Source organism: Procambarus clarkii, unplaced genomic scaffold (genome assembly GCF_040958095.1).
Source record: "Procambarus clarkii isolate CNS0578487 unplaced genomic scaffold, FALCON_Pclarkii_2.0 HiC_scaffold_298, whole genome shotgun sequence".
Classification (NCBI taxonomy): domain Eukaryota; kingdom Metazoa; phylum Arthropoda; class Malacostraca; order Decapoda; family Cambaridae; genus Procambarus; species Procambarus clarkii.
Window position 1 is genome coordinate 63,408 of NW_027189331.1, and position 17,768 is coordinate 81,175.

At 48.1% G+C, this 17,768-nt stretch overlaps 1 protein-coding gene across 1 annotated transcript in view; it reads right to left on the minus strand.

The window, feature by feature from the left end:
* The window catches only part of LOC123751552 (uncharacterized), a 29,916-nt gene extending 12,650 nt beyond the window's left edge, over window positions 1-17,266 (minus strand). The window contains exons 1-2 of the mRNA XM_069320672.1: window positions 17,189-17,266; window positions 10,597-10,888 (exon numbers count right to left, since the gene is read on the minus strand). Coding sequence (XP_069176773.1) covers window positions 10,597-10,888; window positions 17,189-17,266 — 370 coding nt within the window. The remainder of the gene's footprint in view (window positions 1-10,596; window positions 10,889-17,188) is intronic.
* Between the last annotated feature and the right edge of the window lie 502 nt (window positions 17,267-17,768).

A 17,768-nucleotide genomic window follows, 5' to 3' on the forward strand; every position in this document is an offset into this window, starting at 1 on the left:
GGGGACTCTCCCAAGGGTAGTGTGCCCAATGAAGTAGCCCAGTTCAAGAGCTCAAGGGACTCGGTGAGGAAGCCCCAAGCTATGAGCAGTGGACCTAGCTCAGGAGCAAGTGCTGCAGCCCCGGACACGACGACAGGGAGTCCAAGGAGGACCCAGCGAACGTCTGCAAGTGGTACCGCCAGGGGGACTGGCGAGTGGCCGCCCAGGGGAGCCAGCCGATGCTTTAACTGTGGTGTGAGGGGACATTATGCCCGCGAGTGTGAGGAGCACCAAAGGAATATGGGACTAATGTTGGAAGAGGAGAGAGTGTTTGTTCACACCCCATATTATGGTGGACCCAACGTGAATGGTTGGGAATTGAAGTTGGCTGAACATCCCTTCGTTTTCGGGGCCAACGTGAAGTTTGGAAAGTCAGACCCAGTGGAGGTGGCCGTTCTTCGAGATACGGGTGCTGACATAAGTATGGTAACCAGGAGTATTCTCCCCAAGGAATTTAATGATTCACCTGTGGGAGTGGTGAGGATACGCAGTGTGGGGGAGGAATACAGGTTGCCACTTCACGAAGTACAGCTGATTGCCGACTGCGGAGTCGAGAATGCTATAGTAGTTGTAGCCCCTAAATTACCCCTAGAGCATGTACAGATGGTGCTGGGTAATGACCTCGGAGGAGGCAGGATACAACCCGATTGGGTCAGGAGTGCCTATGTTGCAAGCAGCGGTACAACCCTGCCAGGTGAGGTATCGGTCGTTCCAGATGGTAGTGAGGAAGCCGACTTCGTCAGGGGAAACGTCGCCAAAGACGACGACAACGAGGGCGAGAGTTCAGAGAGGTCGTCGCAGGTCGTGGAAAACCCCGACGAGGACCTCCGACTAAGCCTGATGATGCGTGTGGAGGAGTGGCGAGGAGCAGCTGTACAAACGCCTGGGGCGGTGAAGAGGCTGCAGACCGCACTCCCTCCACACAGAAACGTGAATAAAGTAAGCTCAGTGGATGAGCGAACGGCAGTGAGGGGCAGAGTGGAGGAGCCACGACGCAGTGCACCCTATGCCGGCCAGATGAATAGTGGGAGGTGCAAGATGAACCACCGTGATGAGGCGAGCCACAGGGAGGTGGATGAGCCCAACCACGAACCGAAGAAGACGTCTGCAGGGAAGAGAATCGCATGGAGGAGTGAAAATGTTCGTCGGGAACGAAGGAGCGAATGGTATAGGAAAGGCAATACGAAAAAAGCAGGAAATAGGTACACCCAGGGTAGGCGCCAGCCTAACCAGAGGGGCATTGAGCCATCGCAAAAGCCTAGTGTGGAAGAGAGGAAGCTGCTAGATGGAGTACAGGAGACAAGTGCCACTGTGAGGAGGCAACGCACCTATGGGAGAAGAGGAACCGAGAATAGAGAAGATTGGCGAAGAGGAGATCATAAGAGGAAACATGGAATACCTGTACGATGCAGTGGAAGTGCAAGACTATCTCAGAGTGCACGACGCGGTGGAGGCGCTGCATGCACTGAATCTTACAGTGGTAACGAGCCGTTAGAGTACACTCGTAGCCATGGAGAGAGGATTTCTTGTAGGTGTTCAGGGAACACCCATCACACCCGGTCCTATGCGAGATGGAGATATAATGAGGCAAGTGACTGGCAAGGTGGTACGAGCCACGTCACCAACTGGAGGAGTGACACTTCAGGAACGGAGGGAGCAAGAGTATAGGTTGCCCTCTTGAGTGCTGCTCTTCCGATATGACTCTTATTTTAAGGGGAGGGGTAAGATACAGTACCTAGAGAGCCCGGGGTAGTAGAGAGCGCGCATAGATGGCTTAGGAAGCATACTGTAGAGCTAGGGTATCCAGAGGGTACAAAAGTAGCAGGGGTTGTAGGTACCATAGGATGTAGGGAGCCTTTGTGATCATTGGGAACACAAGGTGTTAAGATCCTGGACCACCATTAGTAACGCTACTATGATTGTGTGTGGTGATTTAGGTGTGGCTGTGTGTGTGGGGGGGGGGGGTGTTTGTGTGGGTGTGTGTGTGTGTGTTTTACTGCAATAACAACAATCTTATGTTGCTAATATTGACTGTGGTGTTTAATAGGGGTTCTAGTATTGACTGGTGTCATCAGTGGTGCTTTCGTTGGTTAGTATTAACAGTGAGCCTAGTATTGATCGTGGTGTTAACAGTAGTGATTGACAGCCCTAGATTGTGTGCTTCGTTTCCTTTATGTTGCATTTCTCGGATGAGATTCATATTATCTCTGTGCTTCCTGGGTAACAATGTCTGGAGCGAAGTTTTAGCGTCGGTACGAATGATGACATCTTGTAAATTATTCTCAATTTTTTAGAAAAAAAGAAAATTAATTCTTCTTCTGATGTTAAAGTTGGTGGAGAGGTCAAAGCATCAATTACATTGCTATTGCCTCTCCTTAGATCACACACAAACACACTCACACACACACACACACACACACACACACACACACACACACACACACACACACACACACACACACACACACACACACACACACACACACACACACACACACACACACACACACACTAAATCATGGAGAGATAAATTGGGAATCAAGGAATCCCCATGGAGGTTACGAAACGTGGGGAGCAAAATTAGTAGATGTTATAGACAGGAATTTCCTAACACAACTTGTGAAGGAAGACACAAGGGGAAAGAGGAGGAGATGCACCGAGCCTATTAGACCTGATTTTCACCCAGAACGTAGAAAATATCGAGAATTTAGAGCATGAAATACCTCTAGGGGCCAGTGACCATTGTGTCCTAGTCTTTGACTACATGACGGAATTCAAACTTATGACCATGGGACAAGAGATCTGGGAAAGGAGAGGTGACTACAGGAAAGTGGACTATAAGAGGATAAGGGACTATCTGGGTGAAGTGCAGTGGGAGGAAGAAATTAGAGGAAAAACAGTCCAAGATATGATGGACCTAGTCATACAGAAATGCCAGGAGGCCGAAGAGAGATTTATACCAACAGTAAAGGGAAAAAATAAGAAGGAATATAATAACCCATGGTTTAATAGACAGTGTTAGGAAGAAAAAATGGCCAGCAGGCGGGAGTGGAGGAAGTACAGAAGACAAAGGACAGAGGACAACAGGATCAGATACATCAGAGCTAGGAACACACACACACACACACACACACCTGGCGTTCCGCGAGCGCTATGTCATGGGTTCTCGTATCCTGGCCGGGGAGGATTTACTGGGCGCAATTCCTTAACTGTAGCCTCTGTTTAACGCAACAGTAAAATGTGTACTTGGATGAAAAAACGATTCTTCGCGGCAGGGGATCGTATTCCAGGGACCAGCCCGAAACGCTACGCGTACTAGTGGCTGTACAAGAATGTAACAACTCTTGTATATATATATCTCTCAAGAACGATTACATTAACATAAGACGAACATCGGAAAGGGACTATGAGAACGATATTCCAATCAAAGCGAAAAAACAACCTAAGTTACTACACAGTCATATAAGAAGAAAAATGTCGGTGAACGACCAAGTGACAAGACTAAGGAAGACAGAGGGGGCATATACTGAAAGTGACAAGGAAATCTGCGAGGCACTGAATGCCAGTTTCCATGGAGTGTTCACTACCGAGCCTGAGCAGCTCCCATTGTTGGAAGGGGTTACCCTAGATGAAAGACTATCAGATATAGAGGTGACAGCAGAGGAGGTAATGAAACAGTTGACAACTCTAGATGCAACTAAAGCAGTTGGACCAGACAAAGTATCACCGTGGATACTAAAAGAAGCAGCGCAGGCCCTCAGCGTGCCTCTGGCAATGATCTTTAATGAGTCACTTATGTCGGGAGAATTGCCCAGTTGCTGGAAGAAGGCAAATGTCGTGCCGATTTTCAAGAAAGGTGATAGGGAGGAGGCACTTAACTATAGACCTGTATCACTGACAAAAATCCCCTGTAAAATACTGGAAAGAATAATTAGGCTACGACTGGTTGCACACCTGGAGAACATTAGGTTTGTGAACAAACATCAACATGGTTTCTGGACAGGGAAATCGTGCCTAACAAACCTTCTGCAATTCTATGATAAAATAACAAGGATAAGACAGGACAGAGATGGTTGGGCAGACTGCATATTTCTGGACTGCCAAAAGCCTTTGATACAGTACCGCACATGAGACTGCTGTTCAAGCTCGAGAGGCAGGCGGGGTTGGGGGGAAAAGTCCTAGCATGGATAAGGAACTTCCTAACAGGAAGGAGCCAAAGAGTTACGGTAAGGGGCGAGAAGTCAGACTGGCGAACAGTAACAAGTGGAGTACCACAAGGATCGGTGCTGGGACCAATTTTATTTCTAGTATATGTTAACGACATGTTTACAGGTGTAGAGTCCTACATGTCGATGTTTGCGGATGACGCAAAGTTGATGAGAAGAGTTGTGACAGATGAGGATTGCCGGATCCTCCAATAGGACCTGAACAGGTTGCAGAGATGGTCAGAGAAATGGCTACTGGAATTCAACACGAGCAAATGTAAAGTTATGGAAATGAGACTAGGAGATAGGAAACCAAAGGGAGAGTACACAATTAAGGGGAACAGCCTACCTGTGACGACGCGCGAAAGAGACCTGGGGGTGGACGTAACACCTAATCTATCTCCTGAGGCACATATAAATAGGATAACGACAGCAGCGTACTCTCTCTACACTGGCAAAAGTTAGAACATCATTCAGAAACCTAAGGAGGCATTAAGGGCGCTTTACACTGCCTACGTAAGGCCAGTCTTAGAGTATGCCGCCTCATCATGGAGTCCCCATGATGAGGCGGTAGTAACGCTACTATGATTGTGTGTGGTGATTTAGGTGTGGCTGTGTGTGGGGGGGAGGGGAGTGTTTGTGTGTGTGTGGGGGGGGGGGGGGGGAGGGGAGTGTTTGTGTGTGTGTGGGGGGGGGGGAGGGGAGTGTGTGTGTGTGTGTGTACTCACCTAATTGTGCTTGCGGGGGTTGAGCTTTGGCTCTTTGGTCCCGCCTCTCAACCGTCAATCAACTGGTGTACAGATTCCTGAGCCTACTGGGCTCTATCATATCTACATTTGAAACTGTGTATGGAGTCAGCCTCTACCACATCACATCCTAGTGCATTCCATTTACTAACTATACTGACACTGCAAAAGTTCTTTCTAATGTCTCTGTGGCTCATTTGGGTACCCAGTTTCCACCTGTGTCCCCTTCGCGTCCCTTCAGTGTTGTATAGTTCATCCTTGTTTACCCGGTCGATTCCCCTGAGGATTTTGTAGGTTGTGATCATGTCCCCCCTCTGTCTTCCAGTGTCGTAAGGTGCATTTCCCGCAGCCTTTCCTCATAACTCATGCCTCTTAGTTCTGGGACTAGTCTAGTAGCATACCTTTGGACTTTTTCCAGCTTCGTCTTGTGCTTGACAAGGTACGGGCTCCATGCTGGGGCCGCATACTCCAGGATTGGTCTTACATATGTGGTGTACAAGATTCTGAATGATTCCTTGTGTGTGTTTCACTGCAATGACAACAATCTAATGTTGCTAGTATTGACTGTGGTGTTTAATAGGGGTGGTAGTATTGACTGGTGTCATCAGTGGTGCTTTCGTTGGTTAGTATTAACAGTGAGCCTAGTATTGATCGTGGTGTTAACAGTAGTGATTGACAGCCCTAGATTGTATGCTTTGTTTCCTTTATGTTGCATTTCTCTGATGAGTTTCATATTATCTCTGTGCTTAATGGATAACAATGTCTGGAGTTTTAGCGTCGGTACGAATGATGACATCTTGTAAATTATTCTCAATTTTTTAGAAAAAAAGAAAATTCTTCTTCCGATGTTCAAGTTGGTGGAGAGGTCAAAGCATCAATAACATTGCTATTGCCTCTCCTCAGATCACACACACACACACACACACGCACACACACACACACACACACACACACACACACACACACACACACACACACACACACACACACACACACACACACACACACACACACACACACACACACACACACACACACACACACACACACACATGTTTTCAGGGCATGTTTCGATGTTTCTGGGCTATTTGAAGCTGCCTATAACTCATCACCAACCATTACCACCAACACCCAACAACCATTACCACAAACACCCAACAACCAGAGACATCAACAAGCAACCACTACCAACAACCACAAATACCACCAACAACAACCATCAGCCACTACTACCAACAACTAATACCTGCACAAACAACCTCCATCAATCACCACCATCAACAACAACCAAACAACCACAACCACCAACAATCACAACCACCAACAACCACAACCACGAATAAACACAATTAACAACAACCACTGACACCAACAACCGCAATTACCAATAACAACCACTACTACCAACAACAACCTCTACCACCAACAATCACAACCACCATCAATCACTACCACCAATATCCACCAACAACCACTACCACCAGCAAACACTACCACTAACAACCAGTACCACCAACAACCAGTACCACCAAAAACCTCTACTACCAACAACCACTACCATCAACCAACAACCACCACCAACCACCACCAACAACAACAACCACCACCAACAACAAACACCACCAACAACCACCACCACCAACAACAACCACCACCACCTACAACCACTACCAACAACCACTACCATAAACCAACAACCACCAACAATCATTACTCCAAGAATCATTACCACTAACAACCACTACCACTAACAACCACTACCACTAACAACCAATGCCTGGACAAACAACAACTACTACCACAAACATCCAACAGCCACAGACATCAATCAACAAACAATAACAACAATCACAAATACCACCAACAACACCAACCATCAAACACTACTCTCAACAACAACCAAACAACAACAGCCACCAACAACCACAACCATCAACAACCACAACCATCAACAACCACATCCACCAACAATCACAATTTCCAACAACCACTAACACCAACAACCACTAACACCAACAATCACTAACACCAACAACCATCACTAACACCCTTCACCAATCCCTACACCAACAATCACTACCACCAACAACCAACTACCACCAACAACCACTACCACCAACAACCACTACCACCAACAACCACTACCACCAACAACCACTACCACCAACAACCACTACCACCAACAATCATCAATAACAACGACCACTACCACCAACAACTACTACCACCAACAATCATCAACAACAATCATCAACAACAACGACCACTACCACCAACGACCACTACCACCAACAATAACTAACACCAACACCCATCACCAACACCCTTCACCAATCCCTACACCAAAAATCACTACCACCAACAACCACTACCACCAACAACTACTACCACCAACAATCATCAACAATAACGACCACTACCACCAACAATCATCAACAACAACGACCACTACCACCAACGACCACTACCACCAACAACAACCACTACCACCAACAACCACTACCACCAACAATCATCAACAACAACGACCACTACCAACAACGACCACTACCACCAACGACCACTACCACCAACAACAACCACTACCACCAACAACCACTACCACCAACAATCATCAACAACAACGACCACTACCACCAACGACCACTACCACCAACAACAACCACTACCACCAACAACCACTACCACCAACAATCATCAACAACAACGACCACTACCACCAACAACAACCACTGTCATCAACAACAATGACCACTACCAACAACGACCACTACCACCAACGACCACTACCACCAACAACAACCACTACCACCAACAATCATCAACAACAACGACCACTACCACCAACAACAACCACTGTCATCAACAACAACGACCACTACCAACAACGACCACTACCAACAACGACCACTACCACCAACGACTACTACCACCAACAACAACGACCACTACCAACAACGACCACTACCACCAATGACCACTACCGCCAACAACCACTACCACCAACGACCACTACCACCAGCAACAACCACTACCAGCAACGACCACTACCACCACCAACAACCACTACCACCAACGACCACTTCCACCAACGACCACTACCACCACCAACGACCACTACTACCAACGACCACTACCACCAACGACCACTACCACCAACAACAACCACTACCACCAACAACCACTACCACCACCAACAACAACCACTACCAACAACGACCACTACCACCAGCTACTACCACCAACAATCATCAACAACAACGACCACTACCAACAACGACCACTACCACCAATGACCACTTTCACCAACAACCACTACCACCAAAAACCACTACCACCAACAACAACCACTACCAGCAACGACCACTACCACCAACGACCACTACCACCACCAACAACCACTACCACCAACGACCACTACCACCAACGACCAATATAACCAACGACAACTACCACCACCAACGACCACTACCACCAACGACCACTACCACCAACGACCACTACCACCAACGACAACTACCACGAACGACCACTACCACCACCAACAACCACTACCAGCAACGACCACTACCACCACCAACAACCACTACCAGCAACGACCATTACCACCACCAACAACCACTACCAGCAACGACCACTATCACCACCAACGACCACTATCACCAACGACCACTACCACCAACGACCACTACCACCAACAATCATCAACAACAACCACTACCACCAACGATCACTACCACCAACGACCACTACCACCAACGACCACTACCACCAACGACCACTACCACCACCAACGACCACTACCACCAACGACCACTACCACCAACGACCACTACCACCACCAACGACCACTACCACCAACGACCACTGCCACCAATGACCACTACCACCACCAACAACCACTACCACCAACGACCACTACCACCAACGACCACTACCACCAACGACCACTACCACCAAAGACCACTACCACCAAGGACCACTACCACCACCAACGACCACTACCACCAACGACCACTACCACCAACGACCACTACCACCACCAACGACCACTACCACCACCAACGACCACTACCACCAACGACCACTACCACCACCAACGACCACTACCACCAACGACCACTACCACCAACGACCACTACCACCAACGACCGCTACCACCAACAACCACTACCACCAACGACCACTACCACCAACGACCACTACCACCAACAACCACTACCACCAACGACCACTACCACCAACGACCACTACCACCACCAACGACCACTACCACCACCAACGACCACTACCACCAACGACCACTACCACCACCAACGACCACTACCACCAACGACCACTACCACCACCAACAACCACTATCACCAACGACCACTACCACCAACAACCACTACCACCAACGACCACTACCACCAACGACCACTACCACCACCAACAACCACTACGACCAACGACCACTACCACCACCAACGACCACTACCACCAACAACCACTACCACCAATAGTGGTAGTGGTAGTCTGAACCGCAGACCCGCAGACGATGGGTGGTGGTGAACCTGCAGACCCGCAGACGATGGGTGGTGGTGAACCCGCAGACGATGGGTGGTGGTGAACCCGCAGACGATGGGTGGTGGTGAACCCGAAGACGATGGGTGGTGGTGAACCCGCAGACGATGGGTGGTGGTGAACCCGCAGACGATGGGTGGTGGTGAACCCGCAGACCCGCAGACGATGGGTGGTGGCGAACCCGCAGACCCGCAGACGATGGGTGGTGGTGAACCCGCAGACCCGCAGACGATGGGTGGTGGTGAACCCGCAGACCCGCAGACGATGGGTGGTGGTGAACCCGCAGACCCACGATCACAGGGAGGGGACTTGTCAGGGAAAAGCGCCAAGCCGTCAGTCACACATTGCACTTATATTGTCCCTATTATAGTACTTGGAGGGGATCACGATCAGGATTAGGGATGGAGGCCTGGTCGACGACCGGGCCGCGGGGACGCTAAGCCCCGGAAACACCTCAAGGTAACCTCAAGGGACGGGGGGAAGGAATGGTGCTCCCCAGCGCTCTAGGACGCTCGGGGATTGAACTTTGGCCTGCATAAAGCGAGACCGTCACCCTTCACGATGGGTCGGTTTTTATTCCTGTTTACATTTTGTTTTGTATTGTTTTAATTTTTTCTGGCGTTCCGCAACGAGTTTTTCAATATCATTAATTGCTGTCAATACATTTTCTTCAAGTCCCATAACTTCGATTGGGCCTTATTCCCCTCGTCCAGGAACGGTGATTTTTACGTGGTGTTTTTCGGTGAGTTTGTTTATTGTATCACCCTTGGGGCCAAGGATCACTTTCCTGTGTTCCTCTCCGACTTCTATGGTCTTTTAAATGGTCTTTTTCTGATGTTACGCCACGAGTTCTTCAATATCATTAATTGCTGACAGTACATTTTCCTCAAGTCCAATAACTTCAATTGGGCCTTATTCCCCTCGTGCAGGAACGTTGATGTGGACTTGGTGTTTTTCGGTGAGTTTGTTTATTGTATCACCCTTGGGCCCAAGGATCACTTTCCTGTATTTTCCTCCGACTTCTATGGTCTTTTAAATACCCTTCGCTGCCATTTCCTCTCTGGCTTTAGCTGCCTCCTCCCGTTTGGCCTTTCTCTCCTCCCGTTTGGCCTTTTCCTCCTCCCGTTTGGCCTTTCTCTCCTCCCGTTTGGCCTTTTCCTCCTCCCGTTTGGCCTTTTCCTCCTCCCGTTTGGCCTTTTCCTCCTCCCGTTTGGCCTTTTCCTCCTCCCGTTGGGCCAACAGCTTTTTATGGTCCTCAATAATTAAATTAATTTTACTAATGGCCTTTTCAACATTTGTCTTATATCCTTCAACAATTGTGTCTCTGAGGCACTATTCTTTTGTCGGTATTATTATCTTGACCTAAAATGTCTTTTATATATCCGAACGGGTTTTACCTTTCGGGCCTATTATAACCGACCGGAAGTCGGGCGGGATAAATAATAACCGAGAAATTTTCCTATCATCTTCACTTCGTCCATGGGCCGAGTTTGTCTTGACGGGGTTACCGTTTTCGGCTTTGTGTTCTCCTCCGGGAGTGTTACCGGAGCTTTTGGGCTCTGATCCTTCTTCCGTTGGTGTTGTCGATCCCGTTTTGGGTTTTAGGGCATCACCGGTATTACGGCGTTTGTTTTCTACTGTCACCTAACCATTGCCAGGTGAATTATTGGCCTTAACAGCCACAGAATTTTTATCTTGTTTGGCGTTTCTTGACGGTTGGAGGGGGTTGATGTCCTTTGACGGTTGGAGGGGGTTGGCGGCTTGCACGCCGCGGACATTGAGGTTTTCGGTTGGCCTAATCTGTTTTGTGGCAGGAATCTCACTTCCTCCACGATCAATCAAGTCATTTTTATTTTATGGTGTCCCATTTTTCTCATCTGCCATTGGAGTGCGAGAAATTCTAGCCCGACTTGCTGCTATTTTTGGAGTCTTCAAGAGGCAACTGTTTCTCTCACGAGCCTTTTTGTTGTAGTATTAAAGAAGTGTTACCATAGATATCAAAATCATTATGATATGAACCCCGAGGCTTACAAAGCCTGTTTTTTGTGGGTCGGGTCTCACACCCATAATTACCAAATGGGCTTTTAGCTGGTCAATGTATTGCCTCATATTCATTGTAGTTGTGTCTCTACGAAGGCTAAATTACGCCAAGAAGCTGTTGGCTTCATCCACCCAGCCTGGAGCAGATGGCAGCGGCGTTTCATGCCTTGAAACGCCTCGAATCCGCTCCATTAAAAGATACGTCAGTGGGGAGGCTTCTGCCCGTGTTTGTTCGTGTCTCAAAATTTACTATTTTAACACCCTCCCATAATTGATGTTGTCTTATCGTATGGCGAAGAAGATAATGATTCCGAAGACAATAATGCACAAAACAGTTTTGAGTAGTTGAGGCATCTTTAGATGAGGCATCTTCAGATGGCTAGAATATTGAAAACAGTCTCCGACCGTGTACTTGTAACATTAGAAGACAGGATGAGGGATATATAGTAAGCTTAGAAGAAATCTACTAAGGTAGAATATTCCTAGGATTTGTACGTGATGTGGATACGTCCTGTGATAAGACACAGTAACTAGAGAGCCCGGGGTAGTAGAGAGCGCGCGTAGATGGCTTAGGAAGCATACTGTAGAGCTGGGGTATCCAGAGGGTACAAAAGTAGCAGGGGTTGTAGGTACCACAGGATGTAGGGAGTCTTTGTGATCATTGGGAACACAAGGTGTTAAGATCCTGGACCACCATTAGTAACGTTACTATGATTGTGTGTGGTGATTTAGGTGTGGCTGTGTGTGTGGGGGGGGCAGTGTTTGTGTGTGTGTGTGTGTGTGTGTGTGTGTGTGTGTGTGTGTGTATGTGTGTGTGTGTGTGTGAGTGTGTGTGTGTGTGTGTGTGTATGTGTGTGTGTGTGTGTGTGTGTGTGTGTGTGTGTGTTTCACTGCAATGACAACAATCTAATGTTGCTAGTATTGACTGTGGTGTTTAATAAGGGTGGTAGTATTGACTGGTGTCATCAGTGGTGCTGTCGTTGGTTAGTATTAACAGTGAGCCTAGTATTGATCGTGGTGTTAACAGTAGTGATTGACAGCCCTAGATTGTGTGCTTCGTTTCCATTATGTTGCATTTCTCGGATGAGATTCATATTATCTTTGTGCTTAATGGATAACAATGTCTGGTAGTGGTAGTGGAGAGTGGTTGTTGGTGGTGGTAGTGGTTGTTTGTGGTGGTAGTGGTCGTTGGTGGTTGTTGTTGGTGGTAGTGGTTGTAGGTGGTAGTGGTCGTTGGTGGTAGTGGTCGTTGGTGGTAGTGGTCGTTGGTGGTTGTGGTCGTTGGTGGTAGTGGTTGTTGTTGGTGGTAGTAGTCGTTGCTGGTAGTGGTTGTTGGTGGTGGTAGTGATCGTTGCTGGTAGTGGTTGTTGGTGGTGGTAGTGGTTGTTGGTGGTAGTGGTTGTTGGTGGTAGTGGTCGTTGGTGGTAGTGGTTGTTGGAGGTAGTGGTTGTTAGTGGTGGTGGTAGTGGTCGTTGCTTGTAGTGGTTGTTGGTGGTGGTAGTGATCGTTGGTGGTGGTAGTGATCGTTAGTGGTGGTAGTGGTCGTTGGTGGTCGTGGTCGTTGGTGGTAGTGGTCGTTGGTGGTCGTGGTCGTTGGTGGTAGTGGTTGTTGGTGGTATTGATCGTTGGTGGTAGTAGTCGTTAGTGGTAGTGGTTGTTGGTGGTAGTGGTCGTTGGTGGTAGTGGTCGTTGGTGGTAGTGGTCGTTGGTTGAAGTGATCGTTGGTGGTAGTGGTTGTTGGTGGTAGTGGTTGTTGGTGGTAGTGGTTGTTGGTGGTAGTGGTTGTTGGTGGTGGTAGTGGTCGTTGCTTGTAGTGGTTGTTGGTGGTGACGGTGGAAGTGGTCGTTGGTGGTAGTGGTCGTTGGTGGTAGTGGTTGTTGGTGGTGGTAGTGGTCGTTCTTGGTAGTGGTTGTTGGTGGTGGTAGTAGTCGTTGGTGGTAGTGATCGTTGGTGGTCGTGGTCGTTGGTGGTAGTGGTTGTTTGTGGTGGTAGTGGTCGTTGGTGGTAGTGGTTGTTGGTGGTAGTGGTCGTTGGAGGTAGTGGTTGTTGGTGGTAGTGATCGTTGGTGGTAGTGGTCGTTAGTGGTAGTGGTCGTTGGTGGAAGTGGTCGTTGGTGGTAGTGGTCGTTGGTGGTAGTGGTCGTTGGTGATAGTGGTTGTTGTTGTTGATGATTGTTGGTGGTAGTAGTTGTTGGTGGTAGTGGTTGTTGTTGGTGGTAGTGATCGTTGGTTGTAGTGGTCGATGGTGGTAGTGGTCGTTGGTGGTAGTGATCGTTGGTGGTAGAGATCGTTGGTGGTATTGGTCGTTGATGGTAGTGGTCGTTGGTGGTAGTGATCGTTGGGGTAGTGGTCGTTGGTGGCAGTGGTCGTTGGTGGTAGTGGTCGTTGGTGGTAGTGGTCGTTGGTGGTAGTGATCGTTGGGGGTAGTGGTCGTTGGTGGTAGTGGTCGTTGGTGGTAGTGGTCGTTGGTGGTAGTGATCGTTGGGGGTAGTGGTCGTTGGTGGTAGTGGTCGTTCGTGGTAGTGGTCGTTGGTGGTAGTGGTTGTTGGTGGTAGTGATCGTTTGTGGTAGTGGTCATTGGTGGTAGTGGTTGTTGGTAGTAGTGGTTGTTGGTGGTAGTGATCGTTTGTGGTAGTGGTCATTGGTGGTGGTGGTCATTTGTGGTAGTGGTCGTTGGTGGTAGTGGTCATTGCTGGTAGTCGTTGTTGTTGGTGGTAGTGGTCGTTGGTGGTAGTGGTCGTTGGTGGTAGTGGTTGTTGGTGGTAGTGGTCGTTTTTGGTAGTGGTCGTTGTTGTTGATGATTGTTGGTGGTAGTGGTTGTTGTTGGTGGTAGTGGTCGTTGTTGTTGATGATTGTTGGTGGTAGTGGTTGTTGGTGGTGGTAGTAGTCGTTGGTGGTAGTTGTCGTTGGTGGTAGTGGTCGTTGTTGTTGATGATTGTTGGCGGTAGTAGTTGTTGGTGGTAGTGGTTGTTGTTGGTGGTAGTGGTCGTTGTTGGTAGTGGTCGTTGTTGTTGATGATTGTTGGTGGTAGTGGATGTTGTTGGTGGTTGTGGTCGTTGTTGTTGATGATTGTTGGTGGTAGTGGTTGTTGTTGGTGGTAGTGGTCGTTGGTGGTAGTGGTCGTTGTTGTTGATGATTGTTTGTGGTAGTAACTGTTGGTGGTTGTGGTTGTTGTTGGTAGTCGTTGTTGTTGATCATTGTTCGTGGTAGTGGTTGTTGGTGGTAGTGATTGTTGGTGGTAGTGATTGTTGGTGGTAGTGATTGTTGGTGTAGGGATTAGTGAAGGTTGTTGGTGATGGTTGTTGGTGTTAGTGGTTGTTGGCAATTGTGATTGTTTGTGGTTGTGGTTGTTGATGGATGTTTGGTTGTTGTTGAGAGTAGTGTTTGATGATTGGTGTTGTTGGTTGTATTTGTGATTGTTGTTATTGTTTGTTGATTGATGTCTGTGGCTGTTGGATGTTTGTGGTAGTAGTTGTTGTTTGTCCAGGCATTGGTTGTAAGTGGTAGTGGTTGTTAGTGGTAATGATTGTTGGTGGTTGTTGGTTGATGGTAGTGATTGTTGGTGGTGGTAGTGGTCGTTGGTGGTAGTGGTCGTTGGTGGTCGTGGTCGTTGGTGGTAGTGGTCGTTGGTGGTAGTTGTTGTTTGTGGTGGTAGTGGTCGTTGGTGGTAGTGGTCGTTGGTGGTAGTGGTCGTTGGTGGTAGCGATCGTTGTTGGTAGTGGTTGTTGGTGGTAGTGGTCGTTGGTGATAGTGGTTGTTGTTGTTGATTGTTGGTGGTAGTGGTTGTTGGTGGTAGTGGTCGTTGCTGGTAGTGGTGGTTTTTGGTGGTAGTGATTGTTGGTGGTAGTGGTCGTTGGTGGTAGTGGTCGTTGGTGGTAGTGATCGTTGGTGGTAGTGGTCGTTGGTGGTAGTGGTCGTTGGTGGTAGTGGTCGTTGGTGGTAGTGGTTGTTGGTGGTAGTGATCGTTGGTGGTAGTGGTTGTTGGTGGTGGTAGTGGTCGTTGCTGGTAGTCGTTGTTGTTGGTGTTAGTGGTCGTTGGTTGTAGTGGTCGTTGGTGGTAGTGGTCGTTGGTGGTAGTGGTTGTTGGTGGTAGTGGTCGTTTTTGGTAGTGGTCGTTGTTGTTGATGATTGTTGGTGGTAGTAGTTGTTGGTGGTAGTAGTTGTTGGTGGTAGTGGTTGTTGTTGGTGGTAGTGGTTGTTGTTGGTGGTAGTGGTCATTGTTGTTGATGATTGTTGGTGGTAGTGGTTGTTGTTGGTGGTAGTGGTCGTTGTTGGTAGTGGTCGTTGTTGTTGATGATTGTTGGTGGTAGTGGTTGTTGTTGGTGGTCGTTGTTGTTGGTGGAAGTGGTTGTTGGTGGTAGTGATTGTTGGTGTAGGGATTGGTGAAGGTTGTTTGTGATGGTTGTTGGTGTTAGTGGTTGCTGGTGTTAGTGGTTGTTGGCAATTGTGATTGTTGGTGGTTGTGGTTGTTGATAGTTGTGGTTGTTGATGGTTGTGGTTGTTGATGGTTGTGGTTGTTGATGGTTGTGGTTGTTGGTGGCTGTGGTTGTTTGGTTGTTGTTGAGAGTAGTGTTTGATGGTTGGTGTTGTTGGTGGTATTTGTGATTGTTGTTATTGTTTGTTGATTGATGTCTGTGGCTGTTGGATGTTTGTGGTAGTAGTTGTTGTTTGTCCATTCATTGGTTGTTAGTGGTAGTGGTTGTTAGTGGTACTGATTGATGGTGGTTGTTGGTTGATGGTAGTGGTTGTTGGCGGTGGTGGTTGTTGTTGGTGGTTGTTGGTGGTAGTTGTTGGTGGTGGGTGTTGGTTGATGGTAGGGGTTGTTGGTGGTAGTGATTTTTGGTGGTACTGGTTGTTGGTGGTACTGGTTGTTAGTGGTAGTGTTTGCTGGTGGTAGTGGTTGTTGGTGGATATTAGTTGTAGTGATTGATGGTGGTTGTGATTGTTGGTGGTAGAGGTTGTTGTTGGTAGTTGTGGTTGTTGGTTGTTGTTGGTAATTGTGGTTGTTGGTGGCAGTGATTGTTGTTAATTGTGTTTCTTCGTGGTTGTGGTTGTTGGTGGTTGTGATTGTTGTTGATTGTGGTTGTTTGGTTGTTGTTGATGGTTGTGATTGATGGAGGTTGTTTGTGCAGGTATTAGTTGTTGGTAGTAGTGGCTGATGGTTGTTGTTGGTGGTATTTGTGGTTGTTGGTAGTGGTTGCTTGTTGATGTCTCTGGTTGTTGGGTGTTTGTGGTAATGGTTGTTGGGTGTTTGTGGTAATGGTTGTTGGGTGTTGGTGGTAATGGTTGGTGACGAGTTATAGGCAGCTTCAAATAGCCCAGAAACATCGAAACATGCCCTGAAAACATGTGTGTGTGTGTGTGTGTGTGTGTGTGTGTGTGTGTGTGTGTGTGTGTGTGTGTGTGTGTGTGTGTGTGTGTGTGTGTGTGTGTGTGTGTGTGTGTTGAGGAGAGGCAATCGCAATGTTATTGATGCTTTGACCTCTCTACCACTATCCATATGCCTCTGTGCTCGTGGACCACTTGGCGCTCCACTTCCGTCCTCAGTCTGTCCACATCATTCTTCATTTCTGCTCAGCACAGTTCCATTCACCTTCCGACTCTTAATTTTAGCGGGCTTGACTCTACTCAGGTCCGCTCTCTTCACATGATTCTTCTTCGGCTGGGCCATCTTCACTTTTGACCTCACCGAGACTTCATTTTCCTGGGCTGGACCTTCATCAAACAGCCATGCTATATCTACATCGATATCTTCCACCGGTTTAATCGACACTGTCTCATCTTCTCCAGCGTCTTCCTTGTCGGCCACCTCTGCCTTCCTCACTACCGAGACAGGGTACTCAATGGCTTGGCGGTCTCCTGACTCATCTCCTCGGATGTCAGTCAGGTTCACACTCTCAGGTGTCCCACCCGTGCCGTGGCCTTCTGGGCACTCCTCTGGCACAGTCTCCGCTATGATTCCTGGTAACACCTTTGTCCCACACAAGTCATTCCCCAGGATCACTTGGACTCCTGGAACAGGTATGTTGGGGCATACTCCCAACATCACCTCATCCGACACATATTCCGACCTTAGCTGGACAGTACATACAGGCATGTCACTCTCAGACAATAACCCGTATACTTTCATCTTACTCCTGCCAGCTAACCGTCGATCGTTCCCAATCAGGCTT